The sequence below is a fragment of the Equus caballus genome, chromosome 11 (assembly GCF_041296265.1).
Source record: "Equus caballus isolate H_3958 breed thoroughbred chromosome 11, TB-T2T, whole genome shotgun sequence".
In the NCBI taxonomy this organism is placed as follows: Eukaryota; Metazoa; Chordata; class Mammalia; order Perissodactyla; family Equidae; genus Equus; species Equus caballus.
The window spans coordinates 22,993,683-23,019,688 of record NC_091694.1 but is presented as its reverse complement, the minus strand read 5'-3'; the positions used below and the strand labels follow the sequence as shown (position 1 = coordinate 23,019,688).

The 26,006-nt window shown below is 37.9% G+C and overlaps 1 protein-coding gene across 4 annotated transcripts in view; it reads right to left on the bottom strand.

Moving 5' to 3' along the window:
• Positions 1-25,866, bottom strand: part of FBXL20 (F-box and leucine rich repeat protein 20) — a 108,604-nt gene extending 82,738 nt beyond the window's left edge. Inside the window, exon 1 of one of the 4 annotated variants that reach the window (XM_023652605.2) lies at positions 25,343-25,866. In XM_023652605.2, coding sequence (XP_023508373.1) covers positions 25,343-25,390 — 48 coding nt within the window. In that variant the 5' untranslated portion in view covers positions 25,391-25,866. Of the gene's footprint in view, positions 1-24,506; positions 24,953-25,342 lie in introns of those variants that run through there. The other 3 variants (XM_070227412.1, XM_023652606.2, XM_070227411.1) reach the window with 3 other exon arrangements.
• Positions 25,867-26,006: the final 140 nt, after the last annotated feature.

Sequence of the window (26,006 nt, the reverse complement as noted above, 5' to 3'; positions counted from 1 at the left end):
GGTACATAGGCTGAGGTCTGGAAGGGTTCTGAGCACAGGAGCTTCTGTCCCCATAAGAATCGGGGTGCACCACCCTCCTGGCATATGGATGCCACCAATACAGAAGATCTCTAAACTTTGTCCTTTTGGGTTTTTATGGAGGCTTCATTACATAGGCATGATTGATTAAATCATTGGCCATTGGTAACTGGTTCAACCTCCAGCTCCTCTCTCCTCCCAGAGAAATGGAGGCACCAGGGGGTGGAGGGGTGGGGATTGGACAGTCAGACTGAAAGTTCCAACCCTCTTGTCATGGTTGGTTCCCCTGGAAACCAGCCTCCATCCTTAGGTTATCTAGAGACTTTCCAAAAGTCATCTTATTAACATAAACTCAGGTGTGGTTCAAAGGGGCTTCTTAGGAATAACAAGACACCATTTCACCTTTATGGCTCTGAACTGAAAACAAAAGACCAAATATTATAACAAAAGATGTTCCCATTGCTCTTATCACTTACGAAATTCCAAGGTTTTTGGGAGTTGTAAGCCAGGAATCATAGACAAAGACCAAAATATATATTTATTATAAATCACAATATCACAGGTGTGAAATCGGAAATCAGTAACAGGAGGAAAATTGGAAAATTCACAAATACATGCAAGTTAAACAACCACACTACTAAACAACCAATAGATCAAAGAAGAAATCAGAAGTGAAATCAAACAACATCTTGAAACAAACAAAAATGGAAACACAACATATCAAAACTTATGGAATGCAGCAAAAGCCGGTCTAAGAGGAAAGAATGTAGGCGTTTATAACTACAAAAAAAAAAAAAAGAAAGACCTCAAATAAATAATCAAATATTACACCTCAAGGAACAAAAGAAAAACAAAGTAAGTCCAAAGTTAGCAGAAGGAAATAATAAAAATTAGAACAGAGATAAATGAAATAGAGAAAGGAAACCAATAAAAAAGATTAATGAAACTCAGAGTTGGTTCTTCGAAAAGACAATACTGACAAATCTATAGCTAGACTAACCAAGATAACTCAAATAAATAAAATTATAAATGCAAAAGGAGATACTACAACTGATACCACAGAAATACAAGGGATTGTAAGAGATTACTATGAACAATTTTCCAAATAAGGCAACTGCTTAAGATATAGCCAATTAAATAATTTCTTTACTTTTTTATTCTGCATCTTATCTATAAAAACCTTGCCCCTAGCTCCTGCTAGTGGAGCCCTTCTAAAATGTCTTCTGGTTTGATGCTGTGCAATTTGAACCTATGTTTGCTCAAATAAATTCTTCAAAATTTTAATGTGCATCAGTTCATCTTTTACTACTTCCAAGACTGAATAATGAATAAGTAGAAAATCTGAACAGATCAATAACGAGTAAGGAGACTGAATCAGTTGTCAAAAACCTCCTAACAAAGAAAAGTCTAAGACCAAATGGTTTCACTGGTAAATTCTAGGAAGCATTTAAGCAAGAATTAATGCCAATCCTTCTCAAACTTCGCAAAAAATTGAAGAGGAGAAAACACTCCCAAACTCATTTTACAAAGCCAGTGTTACCCTGAAACCAAAGCCAGATAAGGAAACTATAAGAAAACTCTACGACAATATTCCTGATGAATATAGATACAAAAATTCTTAACAAAATAATCGCAAACCAAATTCAATAGCACATTAGAAGAATCATAAAACATGATCAAGTAGGATTTATCCCTGGGATGCAAAGATGGTTCAACATACACAAATCAATGTGATACACCACAACAGAATGAAAGATAAAAATATGATCATCTCAATAGACACAGAAAAATCATTTGACAAAATTCAACATCCTTTCATGATAAAAACTGTCAACAATTTAGATATAGAAGGGATGTACCTCAACATAATAAAGGCCATGTATGACAAGTCCATTGCTAATATCACACTCAATAGTGAAAGGTTGAAAGATTTTCCTCCAATACCATAAATAAGACAAGGGTGTCCATCCTCACCACTCCTATTCAACATAGTACTGGAAGTCCTAACCAGAGCAATTAGGCAAGAAAAAGAAATAAAAGGCATCCAAATCAGAAGGAAGAAGAGAGTCTCTGTACATGACATGATCTTATATACAGAAAATCCTAAAAACGCTACCAAAAAACTGTTAGAATAAACAAATTCATTAATGTTGCAGGTTATAAAATCAACATAAAAAAATCAGTTGCATTTCTATACACTAAAAGCAAACTAGCTGAAAAATAAAACAATCCTATTTACAATAGCATCAAAAATAATAAAATATTTAGCAATAAATTTAAGCAAAGAGGTAAAAGATCTGCAAATAAAAACTGTAAGACACTCATGAAAAAAACTAAAGAAGACACAAATGGAAAGATATCCCATGTTCATGGATCAGAAGAGTTAATAGCATTAAAATGTCCATACTACCCAAAGTGATCTACAGATTCAATGCAATCCCTATCAAAATTCCAATGGCATTTTGTACAGAAATAGAAAAAATAATCTTAAAATTCATATGGAACCACAAAAGACCCCAAATAGCCAAAGCAATCTTGAGGAAGAAGAAAAAGCTGGAGGCATCACACTTCCTGATTTGAAACTACATTAACAAAGCTATAGTAATCAAAATAGTACAGTACTGGCATAAAAACAGATACATACACCAATGGAGCAGAATCAAGAGCCCAGAAATAAACCCATGCATGTATAGTCAACTAATATTTAAAAAAGGAACCAAGACTACTTAAAAAGGAAAGGACAGTCTCTTCAATACGTCACGTACTATTTCTTTCTGCTTTCCTTCTTCTCATACAAATAGGATTACAGGTGTCTCACTGTTTCAAAGATGGAGTTTATACTCCTGTTTTTACGTGATATTCAAAAGAGACTGGAAATAATTTTACTTTGCTATCTTAAAACCAGAAAGGGGTGATTTTTGTAATCTTTTAAGTCAAATAGCCTTGAAAATGAGCCAAGTACTATACAAGGGCTAAACATTTACGTTTGATAATTAATTCCCAAAGGATAACACAAGTGAAATCAAGAACTCAAACGCTTGGTTTAATCAGACTACTTTCTTTTCAAACAGAGCCTATACCTTCTCATCTCTAGGCTTTTATCTTCTACCTAGAAATCTACCCATTTTTTAATGCTCTGCCCCAATTTCATATCCTCCATGAAAGTTTCTCTGATCCTGTTAGAGTGGAATGCGTTTTTCCCACTTCAGATTTTCATGAGGAAAATTTTTCTCTAAACACATCCCTGGCTTCTCTCTACTTTTTTACTTACAGAGACAGAGTGACTTATCTGAACCTACCTGACTAGTTAATCTTAGAAGAATGAAGAGCAAACTTAGCTCTTCTCTGTGTTTCTACCTTTTCAAGGCATGGAGCAGTGTTCTCCATTTCTTTAGGACCAGACTCTCCCCTGAGGAGGGAGGCTAGATCCAGTACAGCACTATTTGGAACCAGGTGGGTCTGCATAAATAGGACTTCAGTTAAAAGACACAATTTGGCTCACATACTGAAAAGCTGTATCCTTCTGGTCTCTGTTAGTAACAAAAGTGACATTCTAGCCCTTATCTGCCACTCTTGTTTTCTCCATTTGTTCAGAACTTCAGCAAAAATAAGGGATGTTTTATTTGAGACCTCTTTAGAAATCCCTACCTTGCCTACGCAGATGTGTACTCTTACTTTCCTATAATCTGTAGCACTTGCTATAGTTCTATTATAGAGCTTAAATTTTGCTTACTGTGTTAACTGTCTTCTAATCCACTAGGCTGTAAGTTTTTAGAAGGTAGATTAACCACAGTACCTTACACATGACGACATCAATATTTGTTGGATTGACTGTCTGAAGGGCTAACTTTTTCTTTAAACTAAAAGTAAGATTTTACGGTTTCTTACTATTTCAGGTTATACTTATGATACAAGTCACAGCAACCACATATCAATATTGCTAGACTATAACTAATGTCATAACCAAGATGTTTTTCCTTGCCAAATTTCCTCTACAATATGTTCAATCGTTGTCACTATTTCTGGCTTTTGTCTGTATGCTCTAGGATTTTTAAAAGCTAGTTATACATACTATAAACCTAAGACTGAAAATAATTCAGTTTACAATGAGGAGATGAACTCAAATGAAATGGGTAGAATCTAAGCTGATATCTGAAGTTACCTTTCTGTAATACAGGACTGAGACAATAACCACTCCTATTCACCGTATTAGTATATCATCATCAGTGACTTTTGTGGTTAAAAATAAGTAGCACACAAAAATAATTAGGAGAAGACATGGCCAAACTAGTGGTGTGGTCACTCTTCCGCAGACCAAAAATTAGACATTGAGAAAGTACATAATTGGAGTAATTCAAAATTAGGGAACCAGAATTGCATCTTTTCAAAAACCTCAGTTCAGAAGTGTACTCAGATGTGATATCAGTGAAAATGGAAGAATAAGGAATTCTGAAATCCCACCTCTCCATAAAAGTAACCAAAAGAGGGGCTGGCCCGGTGGCACAGCAGTTAAGTGTGCATGCTCTGCTTTGGCGGCCTGGGGTTCGCCAGTTCAGATCCCGGGTGTGGACATGGCACCACTTGGCAAGCCATGCTGTGGTAGGCATCCCACATATAAAATAGAGGAAGATGGGCAGGGATGTTAGCTCAGGGCCAGTCCTCCTCAGCAAAAAGAGGAGAACTGGTAGCAGTTAGCTCGGGGCTAATCTTCCTCAAAAAAATAAAAAGTAACCAAAAGATTGGCAAAATATTTAGAAATTAACCGAAGACTTGCAACAACCCAAGGAATGCATATTCAAGAAAAAAGCCTGAATCTCAGTAAGAAGAGAGAGTTTTGTGGCATTTTAACTTACCCCAATCCCCAGATGAGCAGTAGCCTTGAAAATAACAGCTTGCATTGATGGTAACTGAGGAACCAGAACAGATCTCATTTTCAAAGTGTTGTAATTATTTGTCCTGACCTGTCTTGTCGCTCTCTGGAAGACTAGCTCAAAAGGCTCGTCTTTATTTTGTCCTACTCAAAAGGCGCCTAGTGCTAAAGAAACTATCCTACTTTGTCCAAAACTTTTACAGGCAAATGTTTTAGTCACTGCTGCCTGAAGGACAGATAACAGTAGGGGCAAACAACAGACCAACTAAAAAGCTTGGCAGAAAAGGATCAGAGAATGAGATGTCCAGAACGGCACTGAAAAGTTCCACTGGCAGAAAAGGGTCAGAGAATGAGATGTCCAGAATGGCACTGAAAATCTCCAATGGCAGAAAAGGGTCAGAAAATGAGATGTCAAGAAGGGCAATGAAAAGCTCCAACGGCAGAAACAGGCCAGAGAACAAGATGGCCATAAGGGCAATGAAAAGCTCTAATATATTCCTGGGAATCCAGGAGGCCACACGCATGCCCAGGGTTGTGCACATGCTCAAGAAAGACCTGAGAAGGCCCTAAGCAGTGTCACCTCTGGCTGATCTGGAGGCTCTGCAGAAGCAGGAAGTGAAGGCTAAGGCACAATTGTAAACTGCCTGGCTGTGCGCTGAAGACATGCCCTAACATGTACAAAGAGCCCCTCAGGAAAGACTGAATTTTTGGTTCCAGACATTTAAGGAATCTCTGTACATTCATTAGCTGACTACAAAGCTAATGGAACAGAGATTTCAGTGGCCAGACATGACAAAGAATAGAGACTTTACAGAATTAATTTAGAAAAGACACTAAACAAACAATACTACTATAATAAGTAGCATCAATGAACTCAGGAGGGGACAGAATGTGATTTCTAAAGTGGCCACATTTTAACATTCAAAATGTCTAGTTTTAAACAAAAAATTACAAGGCATGCAAAGAAATTATTTGCAAATCATATATAAGGGTCTAGTATCCAAAATAAAGAACTCTTACAACTCAACAATAAAAACATAAATAACCCAATTTAAAAAAATGTGCAAATAATGTGAATAGACATTTCTCCAAAGAAGATATACAAATGATCAAAAAGCAAATGAAAACATGTTCAACATGATTAGTCATTAGGGAAATACAAAGCAAAACTACAATGAGATATCACTTCACACCTACTAGGATTCTATAATTTTTTAAAAAAAGGGAGAACAACTACTGATAGTAAGGATATGGAGAAGTCTGAACCACTGTACATTGCTGGTAAAAATGTAAAACGGTGCAGCTGCTGTAGAAAAGAGTTTGGCAGTTTCTCAAAATGTTAAATACAGAGTTACCATATAACCCAGCAATTCCACTCCTAAGTATATACCCAAAAGAACTGAAAACTGTTTCAAACACATACTTGTTCCTAAGAATATTCATTACAGCACTATTCACAACAGTCAAAAGGTAGAAACAACCCAAATATCAGTTAACAAATGAATGGATAAACAAAATGCGGTATATCCATAAAAAGGAATGAAGTACTGATACATGAAACAATATGGATAAAGCTTGGAAACATTACACTAAGTAAAGAAGCCAGACAAAAGACCACATACTGTATGATTCCATTCATATGAAAGCCCAGAAAAGAGAAATCTACAGAGACAGAAAACTAGTGGTTGCTTAGAACAAGAGGGTGGTAGGGTAAGGAGGGAATAGATAAAGGGCACAAGTTTCTTTCAGAAGTGTAGAAAATGTTCCAGAATACACTGTGGTGATAGTTTGCACGTATCTGTGAATATACTAAAAGCCACTGAATTATACACTATAAAAGGGTGAACCTTTTTGTAACATGAATTATATCTCAACAAAAAATATAATATAAAAATGTGTACTCAAAGAGGTCTTTCAAGAAGAAAGACAAAAATAAATTTACAATAGACTTCTCTTTGGTAACAATAGAGTTCAGAAGACAACAGAGGAGTATCTTTAGAGTGCTGAGGGAAAGTAACTACAGCTGAGAATGTTGTACCCAGCTGACCCAAGCAATGAGGGGAAAAAAGATGTTTCCACATACAGAGCAATTAGGTGAGTTCACCACCCAGAGGTCTACAGTAAAAGGATTTTTTAAAAGGATCTACTTTCAGAAGAAGAAAACTGAACCAGGTACTTCTGCTTCTGCTTAAAGGAGTGACGACCAGATTATTCTCATGAACCCTGCAACTAAGGAGCACTAAAAAGTTGAGTGAAATATTTAAAATAATGACAATAATTCAATAAAGTAACTTTTTTTTTTTTTTAAGATTTTATTTTTTCCTTTTTCTCCCCAAAGCCCCCCGGTACATAGTTGTGTATTCTTCGTTGTGGGTTCTTCTAGTTGTGGCATGTGGGACGCTGCCTCAGCGTGGTCTGATGAGCAGTGCCATGTCCGCGCCCAGGATTCGAACTAACGAAACACTGGGCTGCCTGCAGCGGAGCGTGCAAACTTAACCACTCGGCCATGGGGCCAGCCCCTAAAGTAACTTTTTCTAAAGCACAGAAGATCAAAAAACAGCATAAAGAACTACCAGTCCAAAATCTAGAATGCGAGAACTCAAAGAAATAAACTCCGTGCTAGAATAAAACTACTTATTATATCAATATTATTAAAGTTTAATTCAAGAACAAAATCATTAAGAATCAAAGAGGGATATATTTTTTCTAGACATAGAAACAATTTACCAGGAAAAATTTAGCATTCTTTAGTTTACATATTTAACAACAGAGCTTCAAAATATATGAAGCAAAAACTGCACTGTGAGAAGAAATAAACAAATTTAGACACGGCCAGAGAACTTTAACATTCTTCTTAAAGAAACCAAGAGACAAAATTGGCAAAAAGTTAATAAAGACCTAGAGAATTTGAATAACACATATAACAAGCTTGATCTAACAGATATGTGTAACGAACTGAGTCAAATAATAACAATAACTTAAATTTACTGAATGCGTATTGTGCACCCAGCACCCTTCTAAGCACTTTTTATATGTCATTTAACTCTTTCAGTAACCCTAGATAGAAGGATTCTATTGTTACTTCCTTTTCATAAATAAGAAAACTGAGGTACAGAGCTTAAATATATTCCAAGGTCACACTGCTTTAAACAGTGATCTCAGCCAAAATGTGAACTGATGAAAAAATCAGCTTTGCCATTAGACAGTGTACTGCATGTCAGTAATTAGAAAATGATAAAATCTTAAGAAAATAACAGATCCTTAATGTTTTACTGGACAAATACTATGATCTCTTTCAAAAGTGTCATCATCCCTTTTGAAGTTTTCTAAATTTAAATAGCCTTTCTAAAATTTTGTAAGTTCCAAACACAAGGTCCACCTCCCCTCTGCTGCTAAACATCACTAGGTTTTTCCTCCTCCATCTAAGAATCTTTTTTTGTTTCCTCTACTTAAGGGTCCTGAGGCCTTCCTCCTGTTGGTCCATCACAATTTCATATTCAAATATAAAAAGAAAGACCATAATTTTGACACATTAAGAAAAGGAAGTATTCTGCTCTCCAGCCTTTGACTGGCAATCACTTCTCTTCTTCCTTTCTGCAATGCAGTCCTTTCAAAAGGCAGTCTCATTTTATTTTATTTTTTTTAATTTTATTTTTTTTAAAGATTGGCACCTGAGCTAACAACTGTTGCCAATCTTCTTTTTTTCTTTTTCTGCTTTATCTCCCCAACCCCCCCGTACATAGTTGTATAGCCCAGTTGCAGGTCCTTCTAGTTGTGGGTCATTTTAAAATTCTGTGTCTGTGATCTTCTTTTACACATCAAACCCAAGCTTTCAATAAACGGAAAATCCTACTTTGTTCTAACACATAGAACATTTACAAAAACTGATAATGTACTTGACCACAAAGAAAATTTTAAAAACCTGTAATCATACAAGCTACTAATATCACATATTATACAATAAAATCAGAAAGGAACAATAAAATAACCCCCTAAGATGGATATGCCAGAAAATTTCAAATATAGACAGGAAATAGCAGAGCTGAGATTTGAACCCAAGCAGTCTGGCTCTACAGTTGTGCTTCAAACACTAAAGTTCTTCTAATTATTATGCTCCAAGTCAGTCTCTTAGGCATCACCCTTATATTTCTTAGAAATGCAAATTCACGGACCCAGGTGATTTACTAGCTTTCCAGGTAACTGTTACACAAAATTGAAGTCTGAAAACCACCACTCTAAACCATGTTTCTTAATCCTGGAACATGCTTTCCTTTGGACTCCTTATAATGTGAGATAACGAACACCTTATTGCTTAAGCCACTAAAAAGGTTTGCTATTATTTGTAGCTGAGAGTATCCAAACTGGATACAAAAATGAATACCCAAAAATCAAAACACAAACTTTACAGCTTTCTAACGACTGTAAATTCTATCAGATCGTCTTTCAAAATATATCCAGAATCCAATTACTTCTTACACTTCCACCACAATCATCTTCATACAAAGTAACACTATTACTTTTCTGGATTACTCCAAGAGCCTTGAACGCCAGTTATATACTACATCTCCACAAAGCAAGAGTGATCCTTTCAAAACATGAATTATACCATGTTCCTCTTCAGCTCAAACATCTATATAGCTTCTCGTCAGAATAAAATTCAGAGCTTAAAAGGGCCAACAAGACCATTCATGATCTGCTCTACTTTCCATTCACTCCCCCGCTTCTCACCTATGACTCTCTGACTCTCCCTACCACTGTTACCCAACCTCACCCTGTTCACTGTTCCCAGAATACATCAAGTAGACTCCCACCTTCATTTTTGCATTCCTTAGCCTGTAATGGTTTTTTCCTGCTCCATCATTTCTTTAAGTCTATTCAAATGTTAACCTTAACAGTGAGGTCTTCCTTAACCGTTCTGTGTAAAATATGAACCATGCCCAGCTCCTTTCCTCTTTTTCCTGCTCTTCATTTTTATCCATACCACTTATCAGCATCAGACATATTATGTATTTACTTTTTTATCTGTTTCATGCCAATCTCTCTTCACTAAATTTTAAACTCCATTAGGGTAGAATTTTGTGTTTGTCCACTTGTACACCCTCTGCATTTATAAGAATATCAGGCATGTAGAAAGAACTCAACAAATATACACTGAGTGAATTAATGATTAGAAAATGTAACAGAAAAAAAACCTATTTGTAATAATATTAAAAATTATACAGTATGTAGAAATAAAACTAACAAAACTGTGTAAGATCTTAAAGGAAGAACTCTATAAAAACCTGCTGATAAAAGTTGAATAAATACAAATATCATGTTCATGAATGAGAAGGAAAATATTAAAGAGATGTCAATTTCCCTAAATTAATGTATAAAGCCAATTAGTTAAAATTGTGGTACTGGCAGTAAAAAAATAGATGGAAGAAACAGAACATAGTTCGAAAACAGACCTCTGAATTCGCTTAAATAGTTATGTGATAGAAATGGCATTTCAAATCCAGCGAGGAGAAAAAAGACTAAATCATGTTAGAACAACCAGCTATCAACATGAGGGGAAAGTTCAGTTAGAACTCATAAAATAAACTCCAGGTAGATTAAAAACTTAGATGTAAAAAAAAGTTTAATGTAATAAAACTATAAGAAATACTAGAATAAAATAGGGAAGAATACAATCTTGGGATGAGGTTTTTTTTTTTTTTTTTTTTTTTTTGGTGAGGAAGATTTGCCCTGAACTAACATCCACTGCCAATCCTCCTCTCATTTTGCTTGAGGAAGACTAGCCCTGAACTAATATCTGTGCCAATCTTCCTCTATTTTGTACGTGGGATGCCTCTATAGCATGGCTGATGATTGGAGTAGGTCCAGACCTGGGATCTGCACCCATGAACCCCAGGCCACTGAAGTGCAGCATGCGGAACTTTAACCACTCGGCCATGGGGCCGGCCCAGGGACAATTTTTTTATAAACACAAAAAGCAAACTTAAACAAAGTTAAGAGACAAGCCCACTCGTGAACATCTTTGCAAATATATAGGTAGACAAAGGGTTATTATCTGATATAAAGAATGTCTAAGGGAGAGGCTGGCCCAGTGGCCCAGTGGTTAAGTTCGCGCCATATGCTTCAGGGGCCCAGGGTTTCGCTGGTTCAGATCCTGGGCGAGGACATGGCATCGCTCATCAGGCCACATTCATGTGGCATCCCACATGCCACAACTAGAAGGACCCACAACTAAAATATACAACTATGTACTGGGGGGATTTGGGGAGAAAAAGCAGAAAGAAAAAAACAAACAAATAAAAAGAATGTCTAAGAAGGAGTAAAAATAAAAGCCCAATTTCTAAAACTTGACAAAGGATAAAATAGGCAATTTACGGAAGAAATATAAATGATCAATAAAACATGAAGACTGGGGCTGGCCTGGTGGCACAGTGGCTAAGGTCATGTGCTCCACTTCAGAAGCCTGGGGTTCACAGGTTCGGATTCCAGGCATGGATATACACTCCGCTCACCAAGCTATGCTGTGGTAGCATCCCATATACAAAGTAGAGGAAGACTGGCACGGATGTTAGCTCAGGGACCATCTTCCTCAAGCAAAAAAAAAGAGGAAGATTGGCAACAGATGTTAGCTCAGAGCCAAACTTCTTCACACACACATAAAAAAACAAAACATGAAGACTAAAACAGGAAGACATTCAACTTCAGTAGTAATAGGAAAATACAAAATAAAACAATAAAACACAATTTTTCATCTATCATTGAAAAATTTTAAAGTTGGGAAACGTCACGTTGGTGAAGATGTGGTGAAAGTTGTTTACTCACATACTACTGGCCAAAATATAAATTAGGAAGGCAATCTGACAGTATCTAATAAGCCTAAAAACCATATATTCCCTATCACCCAGAACTCCCTCTTCTTGATATTTATCATAAAGGAAAACTTGTATATGTACCTCAGAAGGCATGTACAAGAATATCTGTTGCATTTTTGTTAGTAATACCAAGGAGAAAGCCTAACTCCATTAACCGCTAGCTATACAAACTAGAATATTAATACTATGTAGCTGTTAAGAGAAATATATCTAACAAATCTCTAAGACATATTGTAGTTAAAGTTTCAGAATGACAGGCACAGTAAGTGGCTAAGTATGTAAACACACAAACACAAAACTAATGCTATATAAAAAGCATAGGGGGCCAGCCCAGTGGCATAGTGGTTAAGTTTGTGAGCTCTGCTTCAGCTGTCTGGGGTTCACAGGTTTAGATTCCCGGTGTGGACCTATACACTGCCCATCAAGCTATGCTGTGGCAGCATCCCACACACTAAATAGAGGAAGACTGGCACAGATGTTAGCTCAGAGACAATCTCTCTCAAGCAAAATGAGGAAGACTGGCAACAGATGTTAGCTCAGGGCCACTCTTCCTCACCAAAAAAAAAACCCATAAAAATAAAAATAAAAAGCATAGAAAAACTTGCAAAGATATTCAGCAAGTTTAAAATTGGTCCTTATCCCTTTAGATGGAGAGGGGTAGAGAGAAGAGGAACAAGACTGAGGATAGTATAAAGGGGAATTTTTATCATACTTGAATGTTTTAATTTCTTAAATAAAAATTTATTCATGTATTGCTTATGTAAATTAAAACTTTTAATTTTAAAAAGCAGAAGGGTCAGCCCCGTGGCCAAGTGGTTAGGTTCACACGCTCTGCTTCAGCGGCCCAGGGTTCACCAATTCGGATCCTAGGTGTGGACCTATACACCACTCATCAAGCCATACTGTGGCGGCATCCCACATAGAACAATCAGAATGACTTACAACAAGGATACACAACTATGTGCTGGGGCTTTGGGGAGAAAAAAAAGAGGAAGATTGGCAACAGATGTTAGCTCAGGGCCAATCTTCCTCACCAACAAAAAAGCATTAAAAAGAATCATATATATATTTTTTAAAACCCAGAAAAAAGCAAAGTGCTAAACCATACATCTAGTATAGTCCTGTTTGTTCATAAAATATGAACATAACCATACATAACAATAATAAACACATAATTTATAAAAGGATACCTCTGGAGAATGGAAGGATGGAGGAAATACTTTTCACTTGAAACTCACTTCAAGGTGAACAGAAAATTATACTTTAACTTCTCTTCCAAGAACAAATACTAAAGCAACAATTTAATCTCCATTTCCAGCCCCAAATTAGACCACAGGCCTATTCCTATAACTGCCTTTTTTTGTAAAAAAGAAGTGGGCAGAAGAAAGACATGTCATTGAAACAGAAACTGAGGAACCTGAGGCTACTTTAGGACAGCCAAAGAGGTTGACGCTAAAGTTTCCATTGGCTGAAATAATGGTAACATTTCACAGAGATTGCAAACCAACTCAGCTGCAGTAAATAAAAGCTACAAGAAAGATTACTGAGCTAGTTCTTGGTTAAGTTTTTCTTAGACTTCTATCTGATCACTTCCTTTTTCAAGAGTACCACTGGCATTAAGCATAACAACTACCTACAAATACTATTTAGCTGGCTGTGACCTTAACTTGAATGTACATCCAGGCCGAATTCCCCAGAAGATTAACATTGTTTCCAATTAAGGTAGTGTGGAGGATGTATATACTCCCCTAGTTCCTAGCAAGATGCTGCCCTGAGGGGGCCAGTCCCATGGCCAAGTGGTTAAGTTCACACTCTGCTTCTTGGTGGCCCAGGGTTTCGCCAGTTCGGATCCTGGGTGCAGACATGGTGCCGCTCATCAGGCCATGCTGAGGTGGCGTCCCACATGCCACAACTAGAAGGACCCACAACTAAAAATATACAACTATGTACCAAGGGGGCTTTGGGGAGAAAAAGGAAAAATAAAATCTAAAAAAAAAAAAAAAAAGAAAGAAAGAAAGATGCTGCCCTGAATCCTGTGGTTTATCATTCTCATGTTAATTCATCTCTGAAACAACATTGCTGCTAGAGAACACTGACAAAACCCCAGCCACTGGACAACAGCCAGAACATGTAAAGCCTAGAGGAACAAAACTGGATCTAGGTAGGTATTTAGTATTATCAAGACTAAAAAGGTAATGTATGAGTTAATTACATATTTCACTTGAATATATAACTCCAGCACACCTTATATTTTATGGATGGGATCATTTTAAATGTAAACTTCACATTATTGACATAAATAATTTAAACACTCTAGAAGATGGTAATCGTGTTTCTTGGTATCTATCTAACATTAAAAACTTATTTTGATTCTACTAAACCTACTTGATCTTTTACCAAGAAATGTCTGTTTAGTCATAAAATACTACAACCTAAATTTTAATTTTAACTCAATAGTAGTATATTGCTACTTTTCATCTTTACTAATATACTATGTAAAATTGAATAAAATGCTGCCCGGACTTTATAAATCAAACCTAAGGACAAAACTTAGAAAAACGCTGAATATGAAGCCTCATAAACTTATATTCAAGATTCTACAAATACTTAGTATAAAACTGTTTTTAATATCTCACCCCTAGTCTTCATGAGGAAGAATTATAGTAATCAGATTAGTTTTAGTCAACATACATGGATAATATACTAATAGCTTTTTGTCCAACTGTGATTTATTGCACAGGTATCTGAAAGGAATTCATGACTTGGTATGGTTTATACAGAATATTTGTTCATGATTGTTTAGGGGAATTATTTAAGTTGGCTAGTAAAGTATGGCTAATAAGCCAAAGTAAGGATTCAATTCCCATACTTTGCAGTCCCCACACAATTAAACTTCGCTGAATTCTACGGCCCCAAACTCAAGGGTTAATCAATCCTAGCCAAACATCTTATAAATGCCTGCTATGGATCAAGAGAATAATGGGTGAATTGTTCAAAACAACCCATTCTCAGTTAGTATACCCTACAGGCAAGTATAACAAACTTCCAGTCAACTGGATTAAAGTTCTGGCTTTCATACTCAGTTATTTCATGTTGGGAAAATAACGGCCTTTCCAAGTATCTGCTTTCTTATCTATAAAATAGAGAAATAACATCTACCTATTTTTTTTTAAGTTCAAACAAAATCATAAGTGGAAACATGCTCTTCAATGTGTAAAACTATTAATTTATTATTTAAGATAGTTCAAAATATCTGTCCTACTGAAGGGGCATTAGTAGGATGCCGTACATACTATATGGGAGGGTGAGCATTATGCAGAGTCATTCATAAATTCCTTAACAAGATTAATACTTTGCCTTAGAAACAAATGGAACACTATGTGTATAACTACATACCATTTCCTGGAACAAGTGGTGAGTTACTTTCCCGTTACTCTTTTTCTAACTTTGTTTAATTTCTGCTTAAATCTTTGAGGAATGTTCTGCTTTAGATATGAGCAGCTACTATGATTAGCTGTGTCATTAATAGTGCTACTGTTTTGTTTCCTTAAAGATGCATCAGTAAAACCAAAGATATTATTAATAAAAACCTGCCAATTTTTTCCCTTGTAACCATGGAGAGAATGTCACAGATAAGGATAAATAATTCATATACTTGTATTCTTAAAAATCAATTCTTACACCTGACAGTAAAGTGCTAATATTTTTCAAAAGCAGGGTCAACGGATTTTGTTTTCTGTTAAAAGCACTAAATAAAGTGTAATGCATCTTATATGGCAGTATGAGGATCACAGGAGGTATGAATGCTTTTCATAAAATTGGTTTTTATCTCATTCTCCCATTTACCTATCACTGCATTTAAAAGAGAACACACTAAATTATCTTTCTCATGTATCTTTCTTCCAAACTAGACTACAAACTCCCTGAGGCAGAAACAATGTTTTGGAGCAGTTTTGTACCTCTAACTATCTGACACATAGTTAGCGCTAAATAAATTTTGAACAGAACTGAACTCCCACCAATAGCATGCCTTGGTTTTCTATACTGAGATTTTCTGAGCACCAGACAACGACAGATAAGCTTTGCTGGGCTCCTGGACACATCTGTTCTTGGCAGCCAGAGAGGTCTTATAGTGTGGTGTGGTGGCTTCATCAGTGAAAAAATGTATTTGATCATGTAAAATGTACAAGTCGTAAAATAACTATCTTTTAGGTGCTGTACATCAGATAATGCACCTTGTTTCTAAGGCTAAAACATCTAGGATAGGACAGAAATCCGAGAGAAGAGGTATTTATTTTATGATGTCAAATTCATGATATGTAAATCTATTTTCCCATGGAGTTCAGGTTGCAAACAAATTTACCTTCGTATCTCCTTATCCAAGTGTTTCTTTAACAGAAATTTACATCACTATCTCTTAAAGAACTTCTAGGAAACTTGCATGCCCAGATCTACTCCCATACAGTGAATGCCAGTGGTTTCAAGGGATTAGTATTATGCAAAATCTTCACTGATGATTCGGGTTGTTACTTATTTATCTCTAGTACAGAATTCAGTTGCAATAAATGAAATTTACTTTCATTTATTCCTCCTCAATAATGTCCATTTAACCCAGCCAGCACGACTAAAAAGTATGAGTTTTAGGTTTAATCTTTAATTGACATTAATTCAGTTTGCAATAAGATACGGAAAGAAACACTGAAAATCTTATTTTAGCACTCTAAAGACAGAGGTAAGTAGTTTTTCCCCAGGGCTCAGTGTGAGCTCACAGTAGTGCCAACATTAGGTCTCTTGAGATCCTGATTCCTATATTTAGGCCAAACTTCTCTGTCTGGACCAGAGACTGATGAGCTCAGATGAAATTTATGTCACTTAGGGCCTCTGCATCTCTACTTGTCTGTGTTCAGTCATGCCATAGTTTTATTTTCTACAAATCAGACAGGGAAGAATGAGCAGTTTCTGGGGTAAAAGCTGACTGATCTAGTATTTTAAATGTCAACTTACAATTTGGTGCCAGATTCTCATCTTAGGAGACATTTATCCACCTTTGCCTAACAATGAATACAATAATAGTTGCAGTATAAGTCCAGATTGAAACACTGCTAAATTATTACTGTTCAACTAGATTGATTAAAATTCACAGGTATTCCTGTTTAATAAACCCAATATACAAAACTGAATCAGATGAATAAAAAGATAATTACTTATATTCTTTCTTTTATAACAGATTTTTTCCTTTAAATAAATTCCTTTAAAGCATTTAAAATAATAATTTACAAAGTCTACCTAAAAACACTTCTCCACAAAGTAATATAATAATAGTCATCACTTAGTGAGTGCTTATTGTGTAGTATACTCCACAAAGTAATATGATAGTCATTTATCATTTATCATTTAATCATTTATGGGGCCCTTATTGTATGGTAGACAATTTGCTAAATGGTACACAAACATAATAGAATTTAATCCTCACAATCTAGTGCAGTAGGTATTATACCTATTTTAGATACTGAAAATTAGAGACTCGGCGAGATTAAATAACTTGTTCAAAGTCACATAGATGCTAAGTGGCAAAGCCAGGATTCAAACTCAGACCTCAAAGCTAATGTTCTTCAATAGGTTCCATGTACATAAATATATAAATTCCATAAACTCTGAGAAATTGGATTACAGCACACTAAACTCCAAGATATCACACAATAATAGCCATTCTTCACTCCCTTTGCAAAGGTGTTCATTCAGACAGACGTATGTATTGCAGGTTTTTTCTTCCAGTGTCCACCTCCATTTTTACTAGAATTCAGGGCAAAAACAAGCAGGAATCCAAAGCCGAATATAGGTTAAGAACATAAAGTCCAACTATTTTGTCCTTCCTAGAAGCTGTAAGCAAAGAAATGTAAGAACACTGGCAATAAACTGAGTATCTAATCTCTAACAAACAGCAAGTTGGGAGATTTATTTACAGAGAATCACACAATTTCCATGCTAGAAGGAACCTGAGAGTTAAGACAATGGAGGTCCAGGGAGGTAACCTACCCAAGGTCACACAGATACCGGTACATATACATACAGACACATGCACACACATACATACATGTATAAAAAATATATATATATGGGAGTACTTATTTCATAGTTCAGAACTGAACTATTTCCCTTTGCGAGATCCTTAAGACATCACCTTAAAGCTTTCATTCTCTCCTTACTCAAATTAATTTCACATTTAGAACAATAAAAGATATAGATGAACTGGTTCAAAAAATAAGATGACAAAAAAAGATGACATATTCTTTTTTTTTCTTTCTTAAAGATTGGCACCTGAGCTAACAGCTGTTGCCAATCTTTATTTTCCTGGTTTTTCTCCCCAAATCCCTCAAATACATAGTTGCATATTTTAGTTGTGGGTCCTTCTAGTTGTGGTATGTGGGATGCCGCCTCAACGTGGCCTAATGAGCGGTGCCATGTCCGCGCCCGGGATTCGAACTGGCGAAACCCTGGGCCGCTGAAGCGTAGGGCGCAAACTTAACCACTTGGCCATGGGGCCGGGCCCAAAAGATGACATATTCTAACAGAGACTCTGGAAAACCTTGCAGCTAACATTTATAGTTAACATTAAATTGTTAATTTGCAAGGAACTGCAAATCCCTTTTCTTTTTCTGCACTCCACCCACCTCTAAAAAACAAAAAAGAAAACAAAAAACAAAACAAAACTGGCCCTTTGTTGGTAACTGTAATTCAGGATACAGTGAGTTGGCAATGACCTTCTCCAGGCCTAAACTGTCAACCAAGGGTAACATATGCATAAGAACAGGTACTCTACATTTAAAAACCTACCTAATCTAGAAATTTTACTATTTTCTTTTTGCCTGTCCTACCTGCCACATAAATTCCCTCACTCTGCAGATAGTAAAGGATCCAGAATAGCTATACCTATAACCTCTTCTTATCATTGCAAACTATAAGTAAATCTGAGAATGTTTTTCCATTTTTTATTTTTAAATGATTATGAGATTATAGCTACTTGCATCCTACAGTTGATCAGAAAGTCACACTTACCAAGAAATACCATAATAGTTGGTACACCTGATTATATGAAATTGGACAGGCCTTTGATATATTGCTAACCTTCACCTTCATGTTGTTAGATTACTGTCTTAGCACCAAAGTAATGCAAGATCAATTTACTACTTATTTACACAGTATTCTATTTCCATTTTTTAATTTTTACTAGAAATTCTTGGGATGAAAGACAAAAATGACAGAAGAAATGGCCAGTATTTGTTTCATAACTGACTAAGTCCTTGTCTACCATAATTTAATAGGTGACTTTAACCTCACAGCAACTTAAGAGAGTAAGCAAAAATGGATTAAATCAATTATCTTTCCACCTCATTACAATCATCAGATATGAGGCTTATTAAAGTCAACAGAATGTCAGAAAATCAAACTGGAGGAAACACGATTGGGGAATAAAGAGGTTACTCACCTATAGCTATAACTCACATGCCTGCTAAATAGTTATTTGATATGTGCTCAAAATAACTACCCAGCAAAGCCATTCTTTTAACAGAACGTCTTCAAAAGCTAATGTAAATTTGTTACGGATTTATTACATTTGAATACATACCTCTGTTTTTTCAAGTTATATAATAAAGCAAGATGAAGCAAGCACAATGCTATTGCATAGTTCAATACCACCACCTATTGTTTGTTGCTATTAAGTTAAAATTTTTTATCAAATGGGTCCAAGTGCATTAAGACATAAAACTATAAAACCACAGTTGGACACCTTCATTTCTGAGTCAATTTTTGGGTGGGGGTCTAACAATTCACTAAGTCTGGAAGATCATGTAGGAAAACAGTGTAAAGACAACTATGCACAAGTAGCTAAATTTGGTCAGTTTAAGGGCATTCTTTCTTCTTCCTCCCTCCCTTGGATTTTCCTCGTGTAACGGAATATTTTATTTTGAACATCTAAAAATACCCTTCCAAAACCACAGCACTAGTTAGATTACTGAAAATTTTAATTCAGTTTCCAATCTGTCACCAGTTGGGAAACAGCAATCTAAGGGCTAGGGATAGGAATGGAATCCTTGGCCTGTAACAAAAGTACTTATTAATTTGCAAGAAAAATGAGACAAAGATTTGGGAAAAGACAACTCTGGGGATGAAAATAGAAGGATTTTAAAAATTAAGATGAAAAAACAACACTGACACTAACAGCTAAAAGTGACAAATGACCTAAAACATAAGAATATAAGACTCTAAAAGTGTGAACACTTCTAACAGAAATACTCATTTAATGAATGAAAATCTTTGATGTAGAAATAGATTACATCTGGGGCTGGCCCCGTTGCCGAGTGGTTAAGTTTGTGCACTCAGCTTCAGAGGCCCAGGGTTTCGCCGGTTCGGATCCTGGGTACGGACATGGCACCACTCATCAGGCCACGCTGAGGCGGCGTCCCGTATGCCACAACTAGAAGGACCCACAACTAAAAAATATGCAACTACGTACCTAGATTGTAGAAAAATACAAACATTTGTTGATTTTTAAATAATGAATTACTACAAGATAAGTACATGATATAAGGTACCATGCTTCAAAAGGTAAAAGGGACCCATGATTATACAATAAAGAAACATCAATATTCAAAAAGGACAGATTGTCCGAATGGGCCTAAAAAGCCTAGACATCTAATTTGGATTTTCTATAACATTAAATAACTGCTTTCAAACCAATCTCTAAAGTGTTAAAAACAAAATTCCTTAGTTTTAATAGTACTCATTCCCACTGCAAGGCCTTTCAAACAGAGTGAAACAAAGGACTTTCACCCATGGAAAAATATATAACATTTTCTACATGCACCAATTTGGAATATTTACTATGCAGAATGTTCTTTAGATTAGAAGATAAAACCATAAGGGAGAAGAAAGGTCATTAGTGCAGCCTTAACAGTACTGTGCAACTTAGTCTACAAACTTTAATATTGGAGTGGCTGTTTCAGAAGAAATGGCCAAGGAAATATGGTCCACTGCTTTTATTAAAAAATTACAAATTCAAAGGATTCTGGAACAAAAGGAACCTTAATAATTGATTCTAACTCTCTTGTTTTGCAAAGGAGGGAAATGACCAAACCACACAAGTGAAAAGAAACGACCAAAGTTATAGTCAGTTGGTGGCAAAAATCAAGATTAATTAATATCCATTTCTCAACTCCCAATGCAGTATGTTCTTTCCGCCATACCACATTTGATGATTTTTCTTACTTTGGGCAAAGTGGATTGATTAAATGAAGCAGGCAAAGAAATACTACAACCTAACCTCACAGGCTTGTAATATTATAAATTTAGCAGAGCAGCAGTGAGGTATGATGAAACACAATAACTAAGAGGGATTCAAAACACCCAAATTGAAGCTTATCATTTCCTAACTATGTGAGTCTACTTTAAAATATTATCTGAATGTCAGTTAATGTTATCACTATAATCTTTTTTTTTAAATATTAGACTTTTTAATAAACCCCAGACAGAATTTTTCTTCCAATAGTAGTACTATTCTTATAATGGAGCTACTAAGAGTATGACAAACTAGAGAAGCTTAACTGAAAAAAAAATCTAAACTTGATTCAAGGGCTAGCCTAGATATTTACACATCTGTCATTAATCTCACTGAGCGTTAAGATAGCAGAGTTTAAAGTACTCTAAAGGAAGGATAGCTTCATTCTCTTGATAGCAAAGACAAAATAAAATATACTGGATAAAGAACTTCAGGAAAGCTCTTTTCCACACATTTTATGGTATGTTATGCTAAAAACAGAGCAGAATGATAGAGTGGAGTCAAAAAAATGCAGATTGGAATTCGGCTCCCCCACTTACTGGCTGTACAACTGAACAGTTCTCAGTCTCTAGCTTTCCTGAACTGTAAAATAGAATTGTGAGAATCAGAAGGAACTGAGGTAAAACATCTAGCTCAGTGCCTGGCTTTCAAGAACCGTTACTCAATTTGAAAGGAAATTATCAAAATTTGCCACAAAACTAAGTTTACTATAAGTAATTTAATAAAAAGTATTTGAATGATGAATTTCAATTAAGAAGCAAACAATTCAGCACACACTATGTTAACTCACAAGGGTTATTACTGCATAGATTTAATGCAAAAGTGATACAGCAAAGAACAATAACTTTTATATCTCTACATCTTTTTAACTTTTATCCAACAGTCATCTACTTTGGTCATTCCACAGAATGCTCCACATCTGGCTAACAGATACTCTTCTCCCTTGATTTTACTTAATTTTTTTCTACAGTTCTACCCCTGAGTGTGAGATTTAAAGTGTGTGGCCTCCAGTTACAACATCCAAAAGCATAAAACACAGAATATTCCTTACAAAAAGATTTTAATGAATCAACCATAAAAAGATAAGCTTCAGCTATCTTCCCTCTAAAAAACAATGTGGCCAAGAAAAAGAAAATCTTTCACTTTTTGTATGAATCATAACTACTTTCAAATTATTTATCTGCTATAAAAATTTCCTGCATTCACAAAAATTCTCAGAGATCAGCTATCCACTTACACCCATAAAATTATCGTCCTTTAAAAAGCATCCTGTAATTTTGAGAATTAAAAAAATTTGATGTAAATGTTTTAGATATGAAAAGCCTGCTTTATCTACGTCATTTATCCACTGAAACTAAGTATTTTAAATGTTTTCATTGAATTAGCAGTAAGTTTATTACTTCATAAGAGACCAAAGAGTTTGTTTTGCTACCTGTAAATTAGGTCAGCAAAGAGGTAAATGATTTTAAGAAATACTCAGATAATGAAACTCATTAACATACATCATGTCCAGCCCTTCTCATTTGTATTCAGGCATGGAATACCTCACATCATAATAAAAGAGTAGCTTTTGGTTTATAAATAAACACTTTAATCATGAACAATGTACAAGGGGGTTCCCTCCTCCTCTTAATTCTTTTTTATCTTCTCAGACACGTTTAGAAACCTTAGGTGCCAGTTACATACCAATCAAGGTTAATGAATATGTTTAATAAAGCAATAAATTTTCTTATTATTTTAGTACCACCACTACAAACTACAAATTAAAAAATAAGATAGTTATAAAAATAGGATATAACAGTGCAATTTTAAAGCATGTACTATAAAAGAACTCTTTCCAACAGTTACACAACCTAAAAGTGAATAGCAAAATGATAAAGAGCTGACTGCAATAGCAAACGGCTATCCCTCACTCAAATCGTCAGTATTTGAGTTTCCCTTTCAAGAGTCCTAACTGCTAAATGTCTATTCAGTAATTTTAATGACAGTCTGGACTTTTACAGTAGTATTGAATATGAAACCACCATCAATGAAGCTTATTGGGCCTCTCTACATTAGGGCAACATAAAGTTCTATTAAACACCAAATCATATCTACTATAACACTTTCTTCCCGCTAAATTAAATATGAAAACTCTAAGGAGAACAATTCCTTGACTTTCTCCACTCTTCGCCTGCCAAGAGTAATACTGTAGCTCTGAATTTAAACCTCCCCCAACACTTCCTATCTTTATCTTTGTGGATAAATTAAAATATTTTTCCCATAAGCATGAAAAGAAATCAAAGAATAGACTAAACTGAAGACCCCTAGGTAACAATTTCACCCTCTGCACCTAGTTGGCAAGTTTCCTGAAACTTGTGTCTCACTGTCTTACAATTTCATCCTTCAAATGGAAATGAAGAAAAACACCAAGTGAGATGTACACTGAGCTGTGACTGATCCCAGGTCAGCCTGATTCTCCGCCAGAAAAGGCCAGGTAACATTTACTCTTCGTGTTGTAGAAGTTTCTTTCTCTCTTTTATCCCCTAAATAAACCCACCTGCCTATTACCGTACTACCATAATTCATCTGTAAATACAATACTTCACTTCCCAAAGGAATTACTTCCCTACACGGTAACTACTCTCTAAAGACGCTTTCAGATGTTTTCTTATTTCTACATCCATTCCTCAATTCCAAGACTATAAACCTCTCTTGCCAGAGAAGGAAAAGTTTTAGAGACAAACATACTTGAATGGATTTTCTGAAGTCTCTCAGACCTTCGTCCCAATCTCAAAGCCTGTACACATCTAAGAGTTCCAGAAACAATGAGCTACAGAAGTACAGACTAAACGGGAAAGAAGAGGAAGTATCAGAACAATACCCAAACCAAACACAGCACCGAAAACCCGTGGTCGTCTCCACCATCCCAGTCTACCACCTCCACTTCCCTAGTTTCAACCAAGGTCTCTCAAACTCGGAGCAATGGCCCCCTGGCCCATCATCTCCCCCTCGCTTCAGGAAGAAACGCTTCGAGAAGGTGGCAGAAAGAAAACAAGCCGGCTCCGATCGATCGGAGCTGTGATGCTGCTTCTGCCGGGTGGAGGGAGACAAGCCAAGGATTGTACAAAGAATGGAAAACTGAGTGATACGGGGGGAGGGGGGGGGTGAGGGGGGAATTAGGGCGCCAGAGCTAATCCCCCGCCGGGGCCCGCTGAGGCAAGAACCAGGAGGCGACCAGCCCGGAGGGATAGGGAAGCCGGGCTGCCCTGGGCTTTCGGGTCGCGAAAAAGGGGAAAGAAGTCTGGCAGCCCCAGCGGTCGGCGGGTGACGGCGCCAGGCAAGGGAGGAGGCTCTGTAGGAGCGAATTTTTCGGGGCACGAGAGCAGCAATCGTCTTCCTCACGCCGCCCTAGCCCCCCCCAAGCTCACACCTCAAACCTGCTCTTGGTCACTCCGTTCACGTCCCTCCTCATGGGGCCGGCGGGTGCGGCCGTGGCCGGGCGCTGCGGCGTGCGGAGTGCAAAGACGGGGGCCCCGGGCAGGCCCAGGAGTTCCGGCACCCGGAGGAGGCCGAGGAGCGGCGGGCAGGGGCCGTCGGCGGGGAGGGGAGACCTCTCGACTCCGGCGGGGCCTCCTCCACCTCCCGCGGCCCCAGCGGCGGCGACGACTGCTCGTCGCTAGCTCTGCTCTCTCCTCAGCCTCAACTTCAACCCAAAACAAAAACACTCCCCACCTGCCAGCAACGCCGCTCCTCATTGGGCAGAGCCGCCCGGGCCTCGGGACTGCGTGGGGAGGGGGGAGGAGGAGCGCGCGGCGGCGGCGGCCGCGGCGGCGGCGGCGCGGGACCACCCCTCCCCCACTCCCGGGCGCAGCCCGCGACCGTCCGGCCGGGAGCAGCCGGAGCGCGGCGGCGGCGGCGGCGGCGCAGCCCGCTCTGGCCTCCAAGGCACGCAAGCCCACCGCGAGAAGGAGAGGCAGGGAAGTGCCTATATGTCTGTGTATTTGTGTCTGGGAGGGGCTGTGGGGCGGGTGCGAGTGCGCGCGTGCTCGCGGACCGGTGAGAGAGAGGAGAGCAAGACAACTGCACACAGCACTGGGGCCCCCTCTTCTCCCCTCTGCGAGCAAACAGCACGCACCAACCCAGCAAGCACTTGAGCTTTCTGGCTTGTCTTCCCAACCCCATAAGTCTTGTCGCTTCTTCCCCGGTAGCCTGTGCTGGCATACATTGTCCTTCCCGGCCACCCAACTCCCTTCCCCTGTCACTCACTGTCGCCTTGAACCCAAAGTGCAGCAGGCGGTCCCTGCTCGGAGCCATTTTCCTCCTCTTTCTGGTTGTCTCTAGATTGGGGCAGTGTTGCTGCTGCTGCTGCCGCCGCCTTTGCTGCCGATGCCGCCGCCTCCCCCGCCCCCGTGGATTGCATTACCGGGTGTTGCAGGGAGGCCTGGGGGGCCGCTGCGGGGCGTGGGTCTCCCTGTGCATGGATCAGGAGGGCAAGGGGATAATTGCGCTTCCCTCTGCTCCGGGTATATCCAGTAAGGCCGCACCTCGAGCCTTGGGGTCAGGGAGTGCAGTGCTGGAGCTGGGAGACCATTCCTTTAGCTGGGGGAGGGGCGCACTTTGGTGAAGGTGGGGGCGGGCGAGGCAGAGGGGCCTTTGGCTTCCCCCGCCCCTCGCCGCCCGACCGCCGCTGGCGCCCAATGGGCTCTAGTGCCTGTCCGTCCTCCAATCAGGGCTCTGGTTGGTGAGAACCTGATCCTGACGCCACTTTGGCGGGAGAAACAAGCGTGTCTGAACGAGTGGGCGGGGGGTTGCCGAGCTAAAACTATGACATTCATCTGACTTCTTGGCTCAGTCTATAGAAGCTAGCGTCTATCATCATACTTTTATACTTTAGCAACTCCAGCCCTTAAGGTCTCGAAACTTATGATCG